The sequence below is a fragment of the Protopterus annectens genome, chromosome 3.part0 (assembly GCF_019279795.1).
Source record: "Protopterus annectens isolate FY-2018-M chromosome 3.part0, PAN1.0, whole genome shotgun sequence".
Classification (NCBI taxonomy): Eukaryota; Metazoa; Chordata; order Ceratodontiformes; family Protopteridae; genus Protopterus; species Protopterus annectens.
In genome coordinates, this window is record NC_056731.1 from 310,764,465 (window position 1) to 310,779,806 (window position 15,342).

General features: G+C 43.4%; 1 protein-coding gene across 1 annotated transcript in view; it reads right to left on the reverse strand.

Annotated features, from left to right (window-relative positions):
* NOM1 (nucleolar protein with MIF4G domain 1) overlaps positions 1–15,342 on the reverse strand; it is a 507,890-nt gene that overhangs the window by 202,312 nt on the left and 290,236 nt on the right. Inside the window, exon 6 of the mRNA XM_044065581.1 lies at positions 12,087–12,208. Coding sequence (XP_043921516.1) covers positions 12,087–12,208 — 122 coding nt within the window. The remainder of the gene's footprint in view (positions 1–12,086; positions 12,209–15,342) is intronic.

A 15,342-nucleotide genomic window follows, 5' to 3' on the forward strand; every position in this document is an offset into this window, starting at 1 on the left:
AACTTGTAACGCGCCTGACAAAAGTATGGGAGTTTGACCAAGTAGCAGCTGCACAAATATTCGAAAATCTGGACCAAAAGGCTTGAGATGTAGATACAGATCTAGTAGAATAAGCTTAAACATGACCAGGGTAAAGGTATTCCTTTAGTAGAATACACATGAGAAATGCAGCCCGTGATCCGTTTGGACACTGGCCTTCCCTTTCTAACATCGGAGAAGGAGACAAAAAGCTGATTTTTCTGAAAGATTTTGTTCTGTCTAAATGAAAATGCAGCTGTTTACGAACATCTAGCAATGAAAAGTTTATTCACCTCTGTTCTGAAAATTGGGGGAAGAAAACTGGCAGGTTAATGAGCTGATATTGTTTTCATAGGCAACTTTAGGCAAAAAGGAAGGATTAGTATGCAAGCTCAATCCATCTTTATGAAAGATCAAGTAGGGAGGTTTGGCTGATAAAGCTCGTAACTCGGATACCCTTTAGCCAATATGATGGCCACTAAAAAGGCAGTTTTCTAAGACAGAAATTTCAAGTCTATCTTGGCTGAAGGTTTGAAAGGAGGTAGGACAAGATGGTTAAGTCCCAAGGTGGAATGGGGTCCTTTATAGGTGGGCTAAGTAAAAAGGTACCCCAGAGAAAGGTCTTACACAGTTTAGATGAAGCCAGATAAGATGAATTGCACTCACTGTGACAATTTGAGATGGCTGCCAGTTGCACCTTAACAGTAGAAAAACTTGCCCCACTTTGGAAAACTACAAGCAAGAAAATCCAAAACTGCAGGAATAAGAGCTGTAAAAGAATCCAAATCTGGTGAGACCATATTGAAAATCGTTTCCATTTACTTTTATAAATCTTTCTAGTATAGGCTTTATGCGAGGATATTAAAATCTTTTGAACCGGTGAAGAAACCAGGGTTATATCTCTAGCCATCACTGGAACTGGAGAAACTATGTGGTCAATTTCAATCCTGGGAGATCCGGATGAACCTGCACTAATGGGCGTGGACAGATCATCTGGATGTGGTTCCAACATTCATGGAGGGCATATTAAGTCAGACCAAAAGAAGGGGAACCAAATTTGTTGAGGCCAGAAGGGAGCAATAAGGATCACTTTGCTTTTCAAACTCTGAGCTTTCTGAAGAAATATGGGTATGAGGGGTAGGGGAGGGTATGCATAAAGAAGACTGGAGGGCCAAACATGGGCTACAGTATCTCTCGGTGACTGTCCCTGAGAAAGGATCAGGGAAAAGAACCTGCTGCACTTGTTGTTCAGGTGCAAAGCACAGAGATCAGAGCAAGGTTGATCCCACTTGTGGAAGATTGTGTTTACTACTGAATAATTTACAGACCACTTGTGAGGTATCAGAATAACTCTGCTGAGCCTGTCTGCTAGAATGCTGCATCTCCCCGGAATGTGCATTGCAATCAAGAAGTGGTTGGAAGAGGAAGTCCATTGCCAAACTCTCACTGCTTCTCAAGGGGTCAGATAGGATTCCTCTTTGTTTGTTGATGTACCACACTACTGACATACTTTCCATTTTTATTGCAATAATTCCTAGAGGTAGAAGGTTCTGAAATGCTTGCAACACTAGAAGCACCACTCATCTGTAGGACACTGATATGAAAATTGGTCTCTTGTGTCAACCACATGCTTTGAACCATACAACCCAGGTAATTCCCCCTCCCACCCCAGCTGGAAAGCCTCCGTGGGTCAAAGTGGCATTGGGAATAATGGAAGAACAAAGGGTTATCTTTGCTCGACTTCTTCTGAGTGGAGCCACCACAGAAGTGAGTCTTTGCACACTCAGGACAACCTGACAGGATGAATCAGCACACAGAAAAGTGTAAGGACCATTGGACCGCCAGAGTCCATTGAAGTACTCTCACATGAAAGGGAGCTGTTGGAATCAAGGTTACTGTGGCAGCCATCGAACCTAATGCTCTGAGGATTAAGATTGCTGGGGTATTGAAATGGTAAGAATTCGTCTGATATGTGACCTTAGTGTAAATCCTGTTTAGAGTTAGGTAGGCTAGAAAAGCTCCTATAAAATCCATCACTGTACGGGTTGTAGCTGAGATTTCTGCATACTGATTATGATGTCCAAGGTAGGGGCTAACTGTAGTAGATAGTCTCTGGCTTGTAACAGTAGATGCCTGGCTGGTGCAGTTAGGAGCCAGTCATCTAGATAAGGAAACACGTTGAATCCATACAGTCTCAAGTGAGCTGTCACTATTGTCATGCATCTGGTAAACACCCTGGAAGCTGTGGTCAGACCAAAGGGCAGTACTCTGAACTGATACTGACGGGCCCTGAGCCAGAAGTGGAGAAACTTTCTGGAGCGCCTGTTCATTTTGGTGCGACAGTAGGCGACCTGAATGTCGATGGAGCACATCCAGTCGTCTTTTCATAACAGAGGTAGAATGGACTGAACCGTGACAATCCAGAGCTTCACATTGTCTACTGATTTGTTTAGTAGGGTTAGGTTCAAGACTGGCCTCAGGTCCCCTGTCTTCTTTGGCACTAAAAAGAACCGTGACTAAATTCCGGATCTGACTTGAATTCCTGGATGACTCTTTCTAGCAGCTTTGCAATTTGTAATGCTGCTTCCTCCCTCTGATTGGGAGGAACATCAGGGAGAATTTTCCTTGATTTTGGATTATGAAAAAATGGAATGGAATATTCTCTGGATATGATCCTTTGCACCCAACAATCATTTATGATGGTTAACCACGTGTCTGGGTGCAAGGATAAGCACCTTCCCCAACTGCCTCCACAGTGGGACAGTCAGGCAACCTCTCAGGAGCGCTGAAAGGACCTATACGAGAATGAATTTCATGATCCTTCATTTTGTGCCCCCCCCTCTGCCGCGAGAGCAGTGTCTACCCTTGCAGTTATTTCCCCCTCTGCCTCGGGGTAAAAATCCCCCTGTAATTCCTGAAAAGGACCTTGAGACTTTCTGAACCACAACTTCCTACCATCACGCTGGTTCCTAGAGAATGGTCTTTGTGGGGTAGAAGAATGGATTCCAATGGCAGACAAAGTCTTTCCATCCTTCTCACTATGTGACAGTGTCGCTTTAAACGTGAGGCCAAATGACAATGGATGCCTTGAAAGGTTCAACAAAATCACAGAGCCGCATTAAGGCATGACGACATAGCAATGCCTGAACCGGCCACCCTTGAGGTATCCTCTGCAGCATGCAACATTAGCCTCATGGACGCATTAAGGATAGACTGTAGGGTTGCCAATCTGAAGGAAAAGGTTTTTGGCTCCTCTGCAGACATAGACCCTGAAGCAAAATTATAGAATTCCTTAATCAAGCCCCTCTGTAATCTGAAGTGCACCAGGTAAATTCAGCCATCGCAATGCGAAAGTCTTTGAAGCATACACGTGCTTCCCGAATCTGTCCAAAGCCCTAGACTCCATGTTAGGGGGATGGACAGAATAACTCTGTTTGGCCATCTCTGTTTTAGTGGCTGCAGCAATAACCATGGCATATACCAGGGAACCCTTGGTCCAGTGTTGTCTATGAGAGAGGGCACTAAGGATCTTATCAGCTCTCCCTGGAATGGGCTCCACAGTATCTGGCTCCTTCCATGCCTTGCAGGAGACAAGGTCGATAAGGTCACCTGCAGGGGACACCCAAGATGTAGATGAGCCAGACCCAAAAGCCCCTAAAAAGACTCCTCTGAGGAAGGACTTTGGGTAGACCAACCACCTCTCTGGAGCAGGAATTCAAGGATGCCTCCAAAAGAGACATCATCCAGTGGACCAAAGTCCATGTGTTCTGTCAGTGATTCCTGATGGGGGAATCCAAGTGCCTCCTTTGCACAGTCTCTTTCAAGGTACCTCCTCAGTGGGATGTTCCTGGGAAGTGTCGTAACAGACTGGCCTCTCCACAGAGGGAGCTGCTCAGAGGCTCTTAGGGTTTGGCTGTCCCTGAGGTGGAGGATGAGCAGGATCAGGTTCAGAAGTCAGAGCAGGAGTGGGATCTGAAGGAGGCAGAGCGAAAGTAATTTTCAGCTGGAGAAAACCCTCTCCACCCCTTCGAATGCAGAAGGACCTGGAGAGGCCAAAAGCAATCTCTCCTGAACTGAGGTTCCAGGAGAAGACAACTCCACACATTCACGAATCTCCTGCCCCAAAGGGGAAGTTGGAGCAAAGATGTCATGCACAGAGTCTTCGAGGGAAAGCAACAGCTCTGAAAACTTTGTATTAAAGGACATTCCTTCAGACCCAACACTGACACTTCGGCTCCGAGATCCATTGTGCTCTAAGAAGGTCGGAGCCAATCGGATCAGAGATTGTTGTCATCAGAGCCAAGGAAGGAAGGACCATCGGATCCAACGTATTGACTCTGGATACCTCCATATCTGAGGGCTCCAAAATGGGAGGTCAAATCGTAGAAGAAGAAATCAAAGGCATAAAGGTAGGATAGCTCATGGATCGAGTGGGGTATGAAGCAGGCAAAACTCCCATCAGTATCTGCATCCTGAGGAATCTCCTCATCATCCTGTCCACCTATACTTCAGAGAGGCTCTGGGAAGATCTGACAAAGGATGACACGAAGGAAAGTCTCAGCATCTTCTTCAAGGCTCCTTGGAGAAAGGAGACCTCATAATGGGAAATTCAACCTCCAGGGAGAGACTGGGAGTTCGGCACTGAGGAGGCAACAAAGATTGTGCCAGATCTTGGATTGGTCCCGGATCTAACAGTTTTACAGTCTTAGCTGGTGGCTCAGAAGGAGCCCTTTTAGGAGGAGACTGGGCAGGGGAGCGTTCTCTGTGATCCCTGGGCTCCTTGTGCTTTCTTGTAGGGTTTTCAGCCCCTGATTATCGAGATGGACCAGCAACAGAAGCAGAATGAGAAGATGACCCTTAAGAATAAGCTTGTTTCGGCATTCCACCAGAGCACGGGAATTGAAACCCAAACAAATCTCACAGGATACATCCAAATAACTGGGCCCTAGACAGTAAATGCAATCCCTGTAGACATTAGACCGAGGGACTTTGTGCCCACAGGAAGTGCATTTTTTGAACCCAGCAGGCTTGTCATGTTTATCAGCCATAGTCTGATTTTACTACAACAAAAAACAAAGTTTTAAGAGACAGAAGATTTTTTGTTTGTTTGTTTTAGAAGGAAACAGAAAAGGAAACTACCAATAATGATAGGGACAGAAATACCCAAAAGGTATAAAAAGATCTAAACTCCTAATGGAGAAACCCAAAAATAATAATGTTTGTAGGAGAGTAAGGAAGGTGATAAGCTACAAATAAAATCTAGAAAATAGTAATAAAATTTGATTTAAATCACTCACGACCCAGGAGCTACAAGAGAAAAAAATCCCAGCTTGTTAGAAGCGTGGCAAATGAGATCTGAGGTAATTTGGAGGACAGGGGCATTATGGGAAAGGGAAGAACTCGAGTAGTCATATCCTAAGCTGTAAAAAAGTGGCAGAGTCAGACACAAGGTTCGGATCTGACCTCACAAGTTGAGGAACGAAGGAAAATAACATCAGATGCATTATTTTGTTTATCGTGTTGTGACCCATTTCCATGAAGGCCTAAGTAGTAAGCCTGTATATATAAAAATAATATAAAAACAAACACAGATTTAAAATACAGAATCAAAATTACAAATAAAAACATGGAACTGTAAAGGTTCAATAAATCATTCCAACACAAGAGATTAGCAAAACTGAATTACAAATTGGTATGCAATACTTTAAACAGCATTTCAAAGTTATGATTTAAAAGGCAAGGTGAAGCAGGACACCAGAACACTGAAAATTTGAATGCAGGTAGAAGGAAGGGAAAATGCTTTAATTCCTATTAGCTACCCGTCCAGCACTGCAGGGGGAGAAGTGATGGTGGAAGAAGAGGGTCACAAACCAGTGCAGACAGATTTGTATGCACTGCTAAATAATGGGACTGCAGTTTCCTGTTCCTCATTTACCAAAAAGGCCCAAAATGACACCTGCAAAGAAAGAACAGTAGCAAAAGATGTAAAATCTCAATCCGAACAGCAAGGGACAGGGAAGCACCTTTCTGCACAGCTTCTGTAACTGAAAGTGAGAATGATTTGTCCTCTTGAGTAAGAGGTCAAAGGAAGGTACAAAGGCCACCATACTAGACATTAAAGAAGAGCCGGACCTAGAGCTGTTGGACATTGTTTCTTGGTCCCTTTTCTTTAACGCATCTCTCTTAAGCATGGTATCTTTTATATGTCTCTCCTGGCAATCTCTGTGATGTGCAGACTCCACGATGAACAAATGCTGTAAAACTTGGTAGACTTTTGATTGCAGACTAGTGACAGACAGAGATAAAGCCCTGTGTGGTCCAAGTTCAACTAGCTGCACAGGTGATGAAGGAATGGGTAGGGGAAGATAGGAGTGAGTGGCTTTTGCTGGATCACTCCCTCCTGGAAGGAGGGAGACTGCCTAAGTGCATTGCAACAGCAGTGTTAATAGCCTTGCTAGTTCTATGGCACAAGCATATTTCTTGGTTAGGAGATTGCCCATAAAAACAAAACACATGTACCTCCCAAAGGCTTGTACTGCGTTGCAAGCAATGCTGATGTGGGGGCCATATGGGTTAGGGCACACTCTCCAGAAGTAGTATGATATTGATGTCCTTAACAGTGCTGGACATGGACTAACCAGATTGGGGAGGAAGTTAAGGAGGGTCTGGTAGACATAGTGAATTTAGAGAGAAGCTACTGGCAGCTGATGGTCAGATGAGGGGAGGTGTCTGTTGATATTCCCTAGCATCCTACTAGCAGTTGGACTGAACCAGTACCAGTGACTGCAGCAATCACAGTCAAGCTCCAGGCTCAAAAACAAGAAGCACCTATGATAGTCCTAAGTGGTGATCTGGTGATAGCAAGAGTAGTACATTGGAAGACCTCAGTTTCTTAGGCCAAATACAGGTGCTGTCCTAGGATGAATGAATGCTAGGAAACAAACCTAATAATTTATGCCTTGTATCCCAAGTGCAGAAACCAAGGTCCTCATGAACACTGGACTTCAGAAATTTTAAAAGCTGTGTAAGAGGGCATAGGAAGAATTCTTAAGTGTAAAGCAATTGCAGAAGGCCTACCAAAGCAACAGACAAGACTCTCAAGCATCACTCTTCAGGTACACACTCCAGAGAAAGCCTTCAAATATACAAATTTAATACAAATAACGTATCACATGCTACAAACTCACTAAGTTCTTGTGAAGCTAAAAAATATTCTTTTTACAAGGAAAACTGAAAAATTACCTGAGAAGATTTTCAAAAGCCTCCAGGAAGTCTTCACTAGTCATCATCACGCAAAATATAGTTCTTCTGATATCTGTGTTCATTCTCTGCTTGCGAGCAAGCTCCAGGATTTTAGAACTTACCTTAACCAGAAGCAAAAATGAATTACATTAACTGCAAATGTCTAATCCCTGGGTGGCCCTCATGGAAAGATATTCCAAAGGACTGCAGAGCCAAAGCAGCCCCTACACTCTACACACAATATCTAACTTGTAGCGCCTGACAAAGTATGGGAGTTTGACCAAGTAGCAGCTGCTGAAATATTAGAAAATCTGGACCAAAAGGCTTGAGATGTAGATACAGATCTAGTAGAATAAGCTTCAAACATGACCAGGGTAAAGGTATTCCTTTAGTAGAATACACATGAGAAATGCAGCCCGTGATCGTTTGGACACTGGCCTTCCCTTTCTAACATCGAGGAGAAAGGAGACAAAAAGCTGATCAGTTTTTTCTGAAAGATTTTGTTCTGTCTAAATGAAAATGCAGCTGTTCTGAACATCTAGCAATGAAAAAGTTTATTCACCTCTGTTCTGAAAATTGGGGAAGAAAACTGGCAGGTTAATGAGCTGATATTGTTTTCACTTAGGCAACTTTAGGCAAAGGAAGGATTAGTATGCAAGCTCAATCCATCTTTATGAAAGATCAAGTAGGGAGTTTGGCTGATAAAGCTTGTAACTTTCGGATACCCTTTAGCCAATATGATGGCCACTAAAAGGCAGTTTTCTAAGACAGAAATTTCAAGTCTATCTTGGCTGAAGGTTTGAAAGGAGGTAGGACAAGATGGATTTAAGTCCCAAAAGGTGGAATGGGGTCCTTTATAGGTGGGCTAAGTAAAAGGTACCCCAGAGAAAGGTCTTACACAGTTTAGATGAAGCCAGATAAGATGAATTGCACTCACTGGTGACAATTTGAGATGGCTGCCAGTTTCTTACCTAACAGTAGAAAAACTTGCCCCACTTTGGAAAACTACAAGCAAGAAAATCCAAAACTGCAGGAATAAGAGCTGTAAAAGAATCCAAATCTGGTGAGACCATATTGAAAATCGTTTCCATTTACTTTTATAAATCTTTCTAGTATAGGCTTTATGCGAGGATATTAAAATCTTTTGAACCGGTGAAGAAACCAGGGTATATCTCTAGCCATCACTGGAACTGGAGAAACTATGTGGTCAATTTCAATCCTGGGAGATCCGGATGAACGTGCACTAATGGGTGTGGACAGATCATCTGGATGTGGTTCCAACATTCATGGAGGGCATATTAAGTCAGACCAAAAGAAGGGGAACCAAATTTGTTGAGGCCAGAAGGGAGCAATAAGGATCACTTTGCTTTTCAAACTCTGAGCTTTCTGAAGAAATTTGGGTATGAGGGGTAGGGGAGAGTATGCATAAAGAAGACTGGAGGGCCAAACATGGGCTACAGTATCTCTCGGTGACTGTCCCTGAGAAAGGATCAGGGAAAAGAACCTGCTGCACTTGTTGTTCAGGTGCAAAGCACAGAGATCAGAGCAAGGTTGATCCCACTTGTGGAAGATTGTGTTTACTACTGAATAATTTACAGACCACTTGTGAGGTATCAGAATAACTCTGCTGAGCCTGTCTGCTAGAATGCTGCATCTCCCGGAATGTGCATTGCAATCAAGAAGTGGTTGGAAGAGGAAATCCATAAACCTCACTGCTTCTCAAGGGGTCAGATAGGATTCCTCTTTGTTTGTTGATGTACCACACTACTGACATACTTTCCATTTTATTGCAATAATTCCTAGAGGTAGAAAGGTTCTGAAATGCTTGCAACACTAGAAGCACCACTCATCCTGTGCAGGACACTGATATGAAAATTGGTCTCTTGTGTCAACCACATGCTTTGAACCATACAACCCAGGTAATTCCCCCTCCCACCCCAGCTGGAAAGCCTCCGTGGAGTCAAAGTGGCATTGGGAATAATGGAAGAACAAAGGTTATCTTTGCTCGACTTTCTTCTGAGTGGAGCCACCACAGAAGTGAGTCTTTGCACACTCAGGACAACCTGACAGGATGAATCAGCACACAGAAAAGTGTAAGGACCATTGGACATGCCAGAGTCCATTGAAGTACTCTCACATGAAAGGGAGCTGTTGGAATCAAAGGATTACTGTGGCAGCCATCGAACCTAATGCTCTGAGGATTAAGATTGCTGGGGTATTGAAATGGTAAGAATTCGTCTGATATGTGATCTTAGTGTAAATCCTGTCTAGAGTTAGGTAGGCTAGAAAAGCTCCTATAAAATCCATCACTGTACGGGTTGTAGCTGAGATTTCTGCATACTGATTATGATGTCCAAGGTAGGGGCTAACTGTAGTAGATAGTCTCTGGCTTGTAACAGTAGATGCCTGGCTGGTGCAGTTAGGAGCCAGTCATCTAGATAAGGAAACACGTTGAATCCATACAGTCTCAAGTGAGCTGTCACTATTGTCATGCATCTGGTAAACACCCTGGAAGCTGTGGTCAGACCAAAGGGCAGTACTCTGAACTGATACTGACGGGCCCTGAGCCAGAAGTGTAGCAACTTTCTGGGCGCCTGTTCATTTTGGTGCGACGGTAAGCTGACCTGAATGTCGATGGAGCACATCCAGTCGTCTTTTCATAACAGAGGTAGAATGGACTGAACCGTGACAATCCAGAGCTTCACATTGTCTACTGATTTGTTTAGTAGGGTTAGGTTCAAGACTGGCCTTAGGTCCCCTGTCTTCTTTGGCACTAAAAAGAACCTTGACTAAATTCCGGATCTGACTTGAATTCCTGGATGACTCTTTTTCTAGCAGCTTTGCAATTTGTAATGCTGCTTCCTCCCTCTGATTGGGAGGAACATCAGGGAGAATTTTCCTTGATTTTGGATTATGAAAAAATGGAATGGAATATCCTCTGGATATGATCCTTTGCACCCAACAATCATTTATGATGGTTAACCACGTGTCTGGGTGCAAGGATAAGCACCTTCCCCAACTGCCTCCACAGTGGGACAGTCAGGCAACCTCTCAGGGCTGAAAGGACCTATCTGAGAATGAATTTCATGATCCTTCATTTTGTGGCCCCCTCTGCCTTGAGGCAGTGTCTACCCTTGCAGTTATTTCCCCTCTGCCTGGGTAAAAATCCCCCTGTAATTCCTGAAAAGGACCTTGAGACTTTCTGAACCACAACTTCCTACCATCACGCTGGTTCCTAGAGAATGGTCTTTGTGGGGTAGAAGAATGGATTCCAATGGCAGACAAAGTCTTTCCATCCTTCTCACTATGTGACAGTGTCGCTTTAAACGTGAGGCCAAATGACAATGGATGCCTTGAAAGGTTCAACAAAATCACAGAGCCGCATTAAGGCATGACGACATAGCAATGCCTGAACCGGCCACCCTTGAGGTATCCTCTGCAGCATGCAACATTAGCCTCATGGGCGCGTGGGATAGACTGTAGGGTTGCCAATCTAAGGAAAAGGTTTTCGGCTCCTCTGCAGACATAGACCCTGAAGCAAAATTAGAGAATTCCTTAATCAAGCCCCTCTGTAATCTGAAGTGCACCAGGTAAATTCAGCCATCGCAATGCGAAAGTCTTTGAAGCATACACGTGCTTCCCGAATCTGTCCAAAGCCCTAGACTCCATGTTAGGGGGATAGACAGAATAACTCTGTTTGGCCATCTCTGTTTTAGTGGCTGCAGCAATAACCATGGCATATACCAGGGAACCCTTGGTCCAGTGTTGTCTATGAGAGAGGGCACTAAGGATCTTATCAGCTCTCTCTGGAATGGGCTCCACAGTATCTGGCTCCTTCCATGCCTTGCAGGAGACAAGGTCGATAAGGTCACCTGCAGGGGACACCCAAGATGTAGATGAGCCAGACCCAAAAGCCCCTAAAAAGACTCCTCTGAGGAAGGACTTTGGGTAGACCAACCACCTCTCTGGAGCAGGAATTCAAGGATGCCTCCAAAAGAGACATCATCCAGTGGACCAAAGTCCATGTGTTCTGTCAGTTCTATGGCACAAGCATATTTCTTGGTTAGGAGATTGCCCATAAAAACAAAACACATGTACCTCCCAAAGGCTTGTACTGCGTTGCAAGCAATGCTGATGTGGGGGCCATATGGGTTAGGGCACACTCTCCAGAAGTAGTATGATATTGATGTCCTTAACAGTGCTGGACATGGACTAACCAGATTGGGGAGGAAGTTAAGGAGGGTCTGGTAGACATAGTGAATTTAGAGAGAAGCTACTGGCAGCTGATGGTAAGATGAGGGGAGGTGTCTGTTGATATTCCCTAGCATCCTACTAGCAGTTGGACTGAACCAGTACCAGTGACTGCAGCAATCACAGTCAAGCTCCAGGCTCAAAAACAAGAAGCACCTATGATAGTCCTAAGTGGTGATCTGGTGATAGCAAGAGTACGAGTACATTGGAAGACCTCAGTTTCTTAGGCGTCAAATACAGGTGCTGTCCTAGGATGAATGAATGCTAGGAAACAAACCTAATAATTTATGCCTTGTATCCCAAGTGCAGAAACCAAGGTCCTCATGAACACTGGACTTCAGAAATTTTAAAAGCTGTGTAAGAGGGCATAGGAAGAATTCTTAAGTGTAAAGCAATTGCAGAAGGCCTACCAAAGCAACAGACAAGACTCTCAAGCATCACTCTTCAGGTACACACTCCAGAGAAAGCCTTCAAATATACAAATTTAATACAAATAACGTATCACATGCTACAAACTCAGTAAGTTCTTGTGAAGCTAAAAAATATTCTTTTTACAAGGAAAACTGAAAAATTACCTGAGAAGATTTTCAAAAGCCTCCAGGAAGTCTTCACTAGTCATCATCACGCAAAATATAGTTCTTCTGATATCTGTGTTCATTCTCTGCTTGCGAGCAAGCTCCAGGATTTTAGAACTTACCTTAACCAGAAGCAAAAATGAATTACATTAACTGCAGAATGTCTAATCCAGCAATAATGTATGCCTGGAAACATTCTAATATTCTATAGTACTGCAATTTGAAAAGTATCCATATTAAAATTCAGTAGTACTTCAAACACTGTGTGTGTGTGTGTGTGTGTGTGGGGGAGACAGGATCTCATAACAGAAAAAATGTCACCACTTCAAACAAGAGGCATGCAAGCACAGCAAATCAATTAAGAAAGAAAATAAAAACAAGCAATGGGAACATCATATCCACAACAGTGTACAAGCATATTACAGTAGCTCTTTTTCTGCAGACCATTAACAAACAAGTCAGGCTGATGACTAGTAATGTGACAAATGCATAGTCTGCGGAAAAGAGCACTCCTGCAGCTAGCTACATTGGCTAAACACGTCTGGTCTTCAAAATTAGAAAGTATTAGGCAGATGAAAAGTAAGATTAAAACAGAAATCCTTCACACATGACACGAAGCAACATACTTTCTATACTGATCCAATTTTTCACATTCCCACCTACATGCAAATTTAACGATGCTTCTTAGAAAGGTTACACACTGAAAAGTTCAGTTCTGCAAATAAGTGTACCATAACAGAGGAAGTTCTTATAGATCACTGCTGCAGTAGCCTTAGCTATATGGGTAACCAGCAAATGCACTGTATGAGGAAAACTAAACACAGGACAGCGAGCGTAAATAAAAACTGTTTATTATTAACAAATACAAATGTTAAATGCTTAACGAATCACCGCGTTTTTCGTCCAACATATCCAGACTTCCGTGGTGGTGCTGCGGTAGCGTTGTCCCCTCACAGTAAGACGCTGTCTGGTTCGATTCTCAGCTAGAGCGTCTTCTGCGTGGAGACATGCGTGAATGGGCGTACCTTCGTTGAAGGTTGTGCATCAGGCCTGGCATCAGACAACACCATAATTACAAATTACCCTTTATATATCCTACACAAACATTTGAATTATCCAATCACATCTAGAGTTCAACTCATGAATATATATTCCTACTGTTTAATTCATAACACTAACCTCATTTTATATCACTTGAACTTCTACAGTTTCTTGAATATGTTAAAAACGTCACTTGTAAATATAAATCTAAAAAATAAAAAATTAAATTTACATCATAAACTAAATATAATTTGGATCCAGTGTTTTACATATAAATATATATCGTACACCATATATAAAAATATACTAAATCAACCATATTTTAAATGAAATACTACCACCAAGTGGTCAAAAGGAAAATTGCAAATACATGACAACAAGACATTTGGTAATATATTAATTATAAAACATATTATCAAGCGGGTTTATGCATCTACAGGGGAGCCCTTGTTCCACGCTGGTCTGATGGTGGACTCAACATCTTATCAGGATGTTTAGGGATTGGTTCCACGGTGTCCGGCTCCTTCCAGGCCCATGAGGTGACCAGGTCCACCAGGGGATTTGTGGAAGGGAACACCTTGGAAGTAGATGGGCCAATGCCGAAAGCCTCCAGGAACACGGATTTGTTAGAAGAAGGTTTGGGGGTGGACCAACCTCCCCGCTGGAGTAGGATTTCCATGATGGCACCAAAAATGTGCATTTGGTGGTTTTGCTACATTCCGACCGTTCAACCTGCACAAATTTGGTTATCGGAATTGATCATTGTTGGGTTCGACTGCCGTGTGTTCGGTTAAGTGGTGGTAAACCTTTAGATTGATATCCTTGGCTTGAGCTATGGACATTTTTTAAACAACCAGACTTGAGAAAGAAGACAAAATGATGAATCTGCAGAGTTATCAGCTTGTATTTTCCATTACTAAATGCTCTCAGTGGAAAAAATGAAGTCTGTAGCTAGCAGCTGGCCAGAAGAACTCTGTACACACAGCATTTTAATTAATGGAGAACATCAGTATCTGTGCAGTGACTGAGACCAGGTTCAAGGCTCCAGAGAGTACCCCTGCACTACCAGGCTATAACTCATACCACACTTTTCGGCCATGTAACCTGGACTGAAACACCAAAGGCGGAGGTGTGTCCATATTCAATAAGGATATCCACACCTCCAGGCTAGTTGCTCAGCATAATGCATCCGAGGTTATCCAAGTGCAACTAACTCTGGGCAAAACTGCAATCCAAATTGTAGCCTGCTACAGATCCCCCACCATGCCCCAGGATTCCCATTCCTCTATCCCTCTTTTCTTGATGTACTGGAAAATATTAGGGTTCAACCAAACACCCTAATAATGGGCGACTTCAACTACCCCACCATTAACTGGGAAAACTACTCAAGTACCAACTCCTTAGCTCAACGCTTTCTTAAATTCATAAACTCCAATGCCCTAGATCAACTTATCCACATCCCCACCAGGAGCAACAATATCCTAGACCTAGTCATTACCAACATGAGTGACCGGTGTTCCATACCTGAAGTCAACTCCTCGTTGGTCCGATCCGCCCATAAGCTTATCACCCTTGATATCCACATCCCGCCCCCACCCCCATTAAGGAAACCACAGTAAAAAGTTTCTCCAAAGCCAACTTCATGCTTCTTAAGACAGAAGTGGTGAACTTCATGACAACCATCCAGATGGACAATACAGTTACATCTGCTGAATCCTACACAAATGCACTCTATAAGCACTTATACGAGTGCATGGATCATGCTATCCCAAACAGAACCAAGACGCTATCCTCCAAAAAATGGAAGACAATCTGGTGGTCCCCTGCCATAAGCAAACTGTACAACAGAAGGAAGAAACGGTTGCAAAACAGAGTAAAATCCCAAAGGCACGAAAATTACAAAACCAACTGATATTGCCAACATCCTGGCAGATCAGTTCAGTGCTAACTTTACCCCCTCTCACCACCTAAAGGGCCCATATCGATATAGGAAGAATGAAGAGTCCCTGTAATCACAACTATGCAGGTAAAAGCTGCACTCTCTAAAGCCAAAAACACAGCATCCATGGGATCGGACAACATCCCAGGCTGCGTTTTACACAAACTTCAGAACAAACTGGCTCCCCACTTAAGCACCATGTTCAATAACAGCCTCGCATCAGGCTTTGTGCCCACTGAATGGCGCACAGCAACAGTTATCCCACTCCACAAAGGG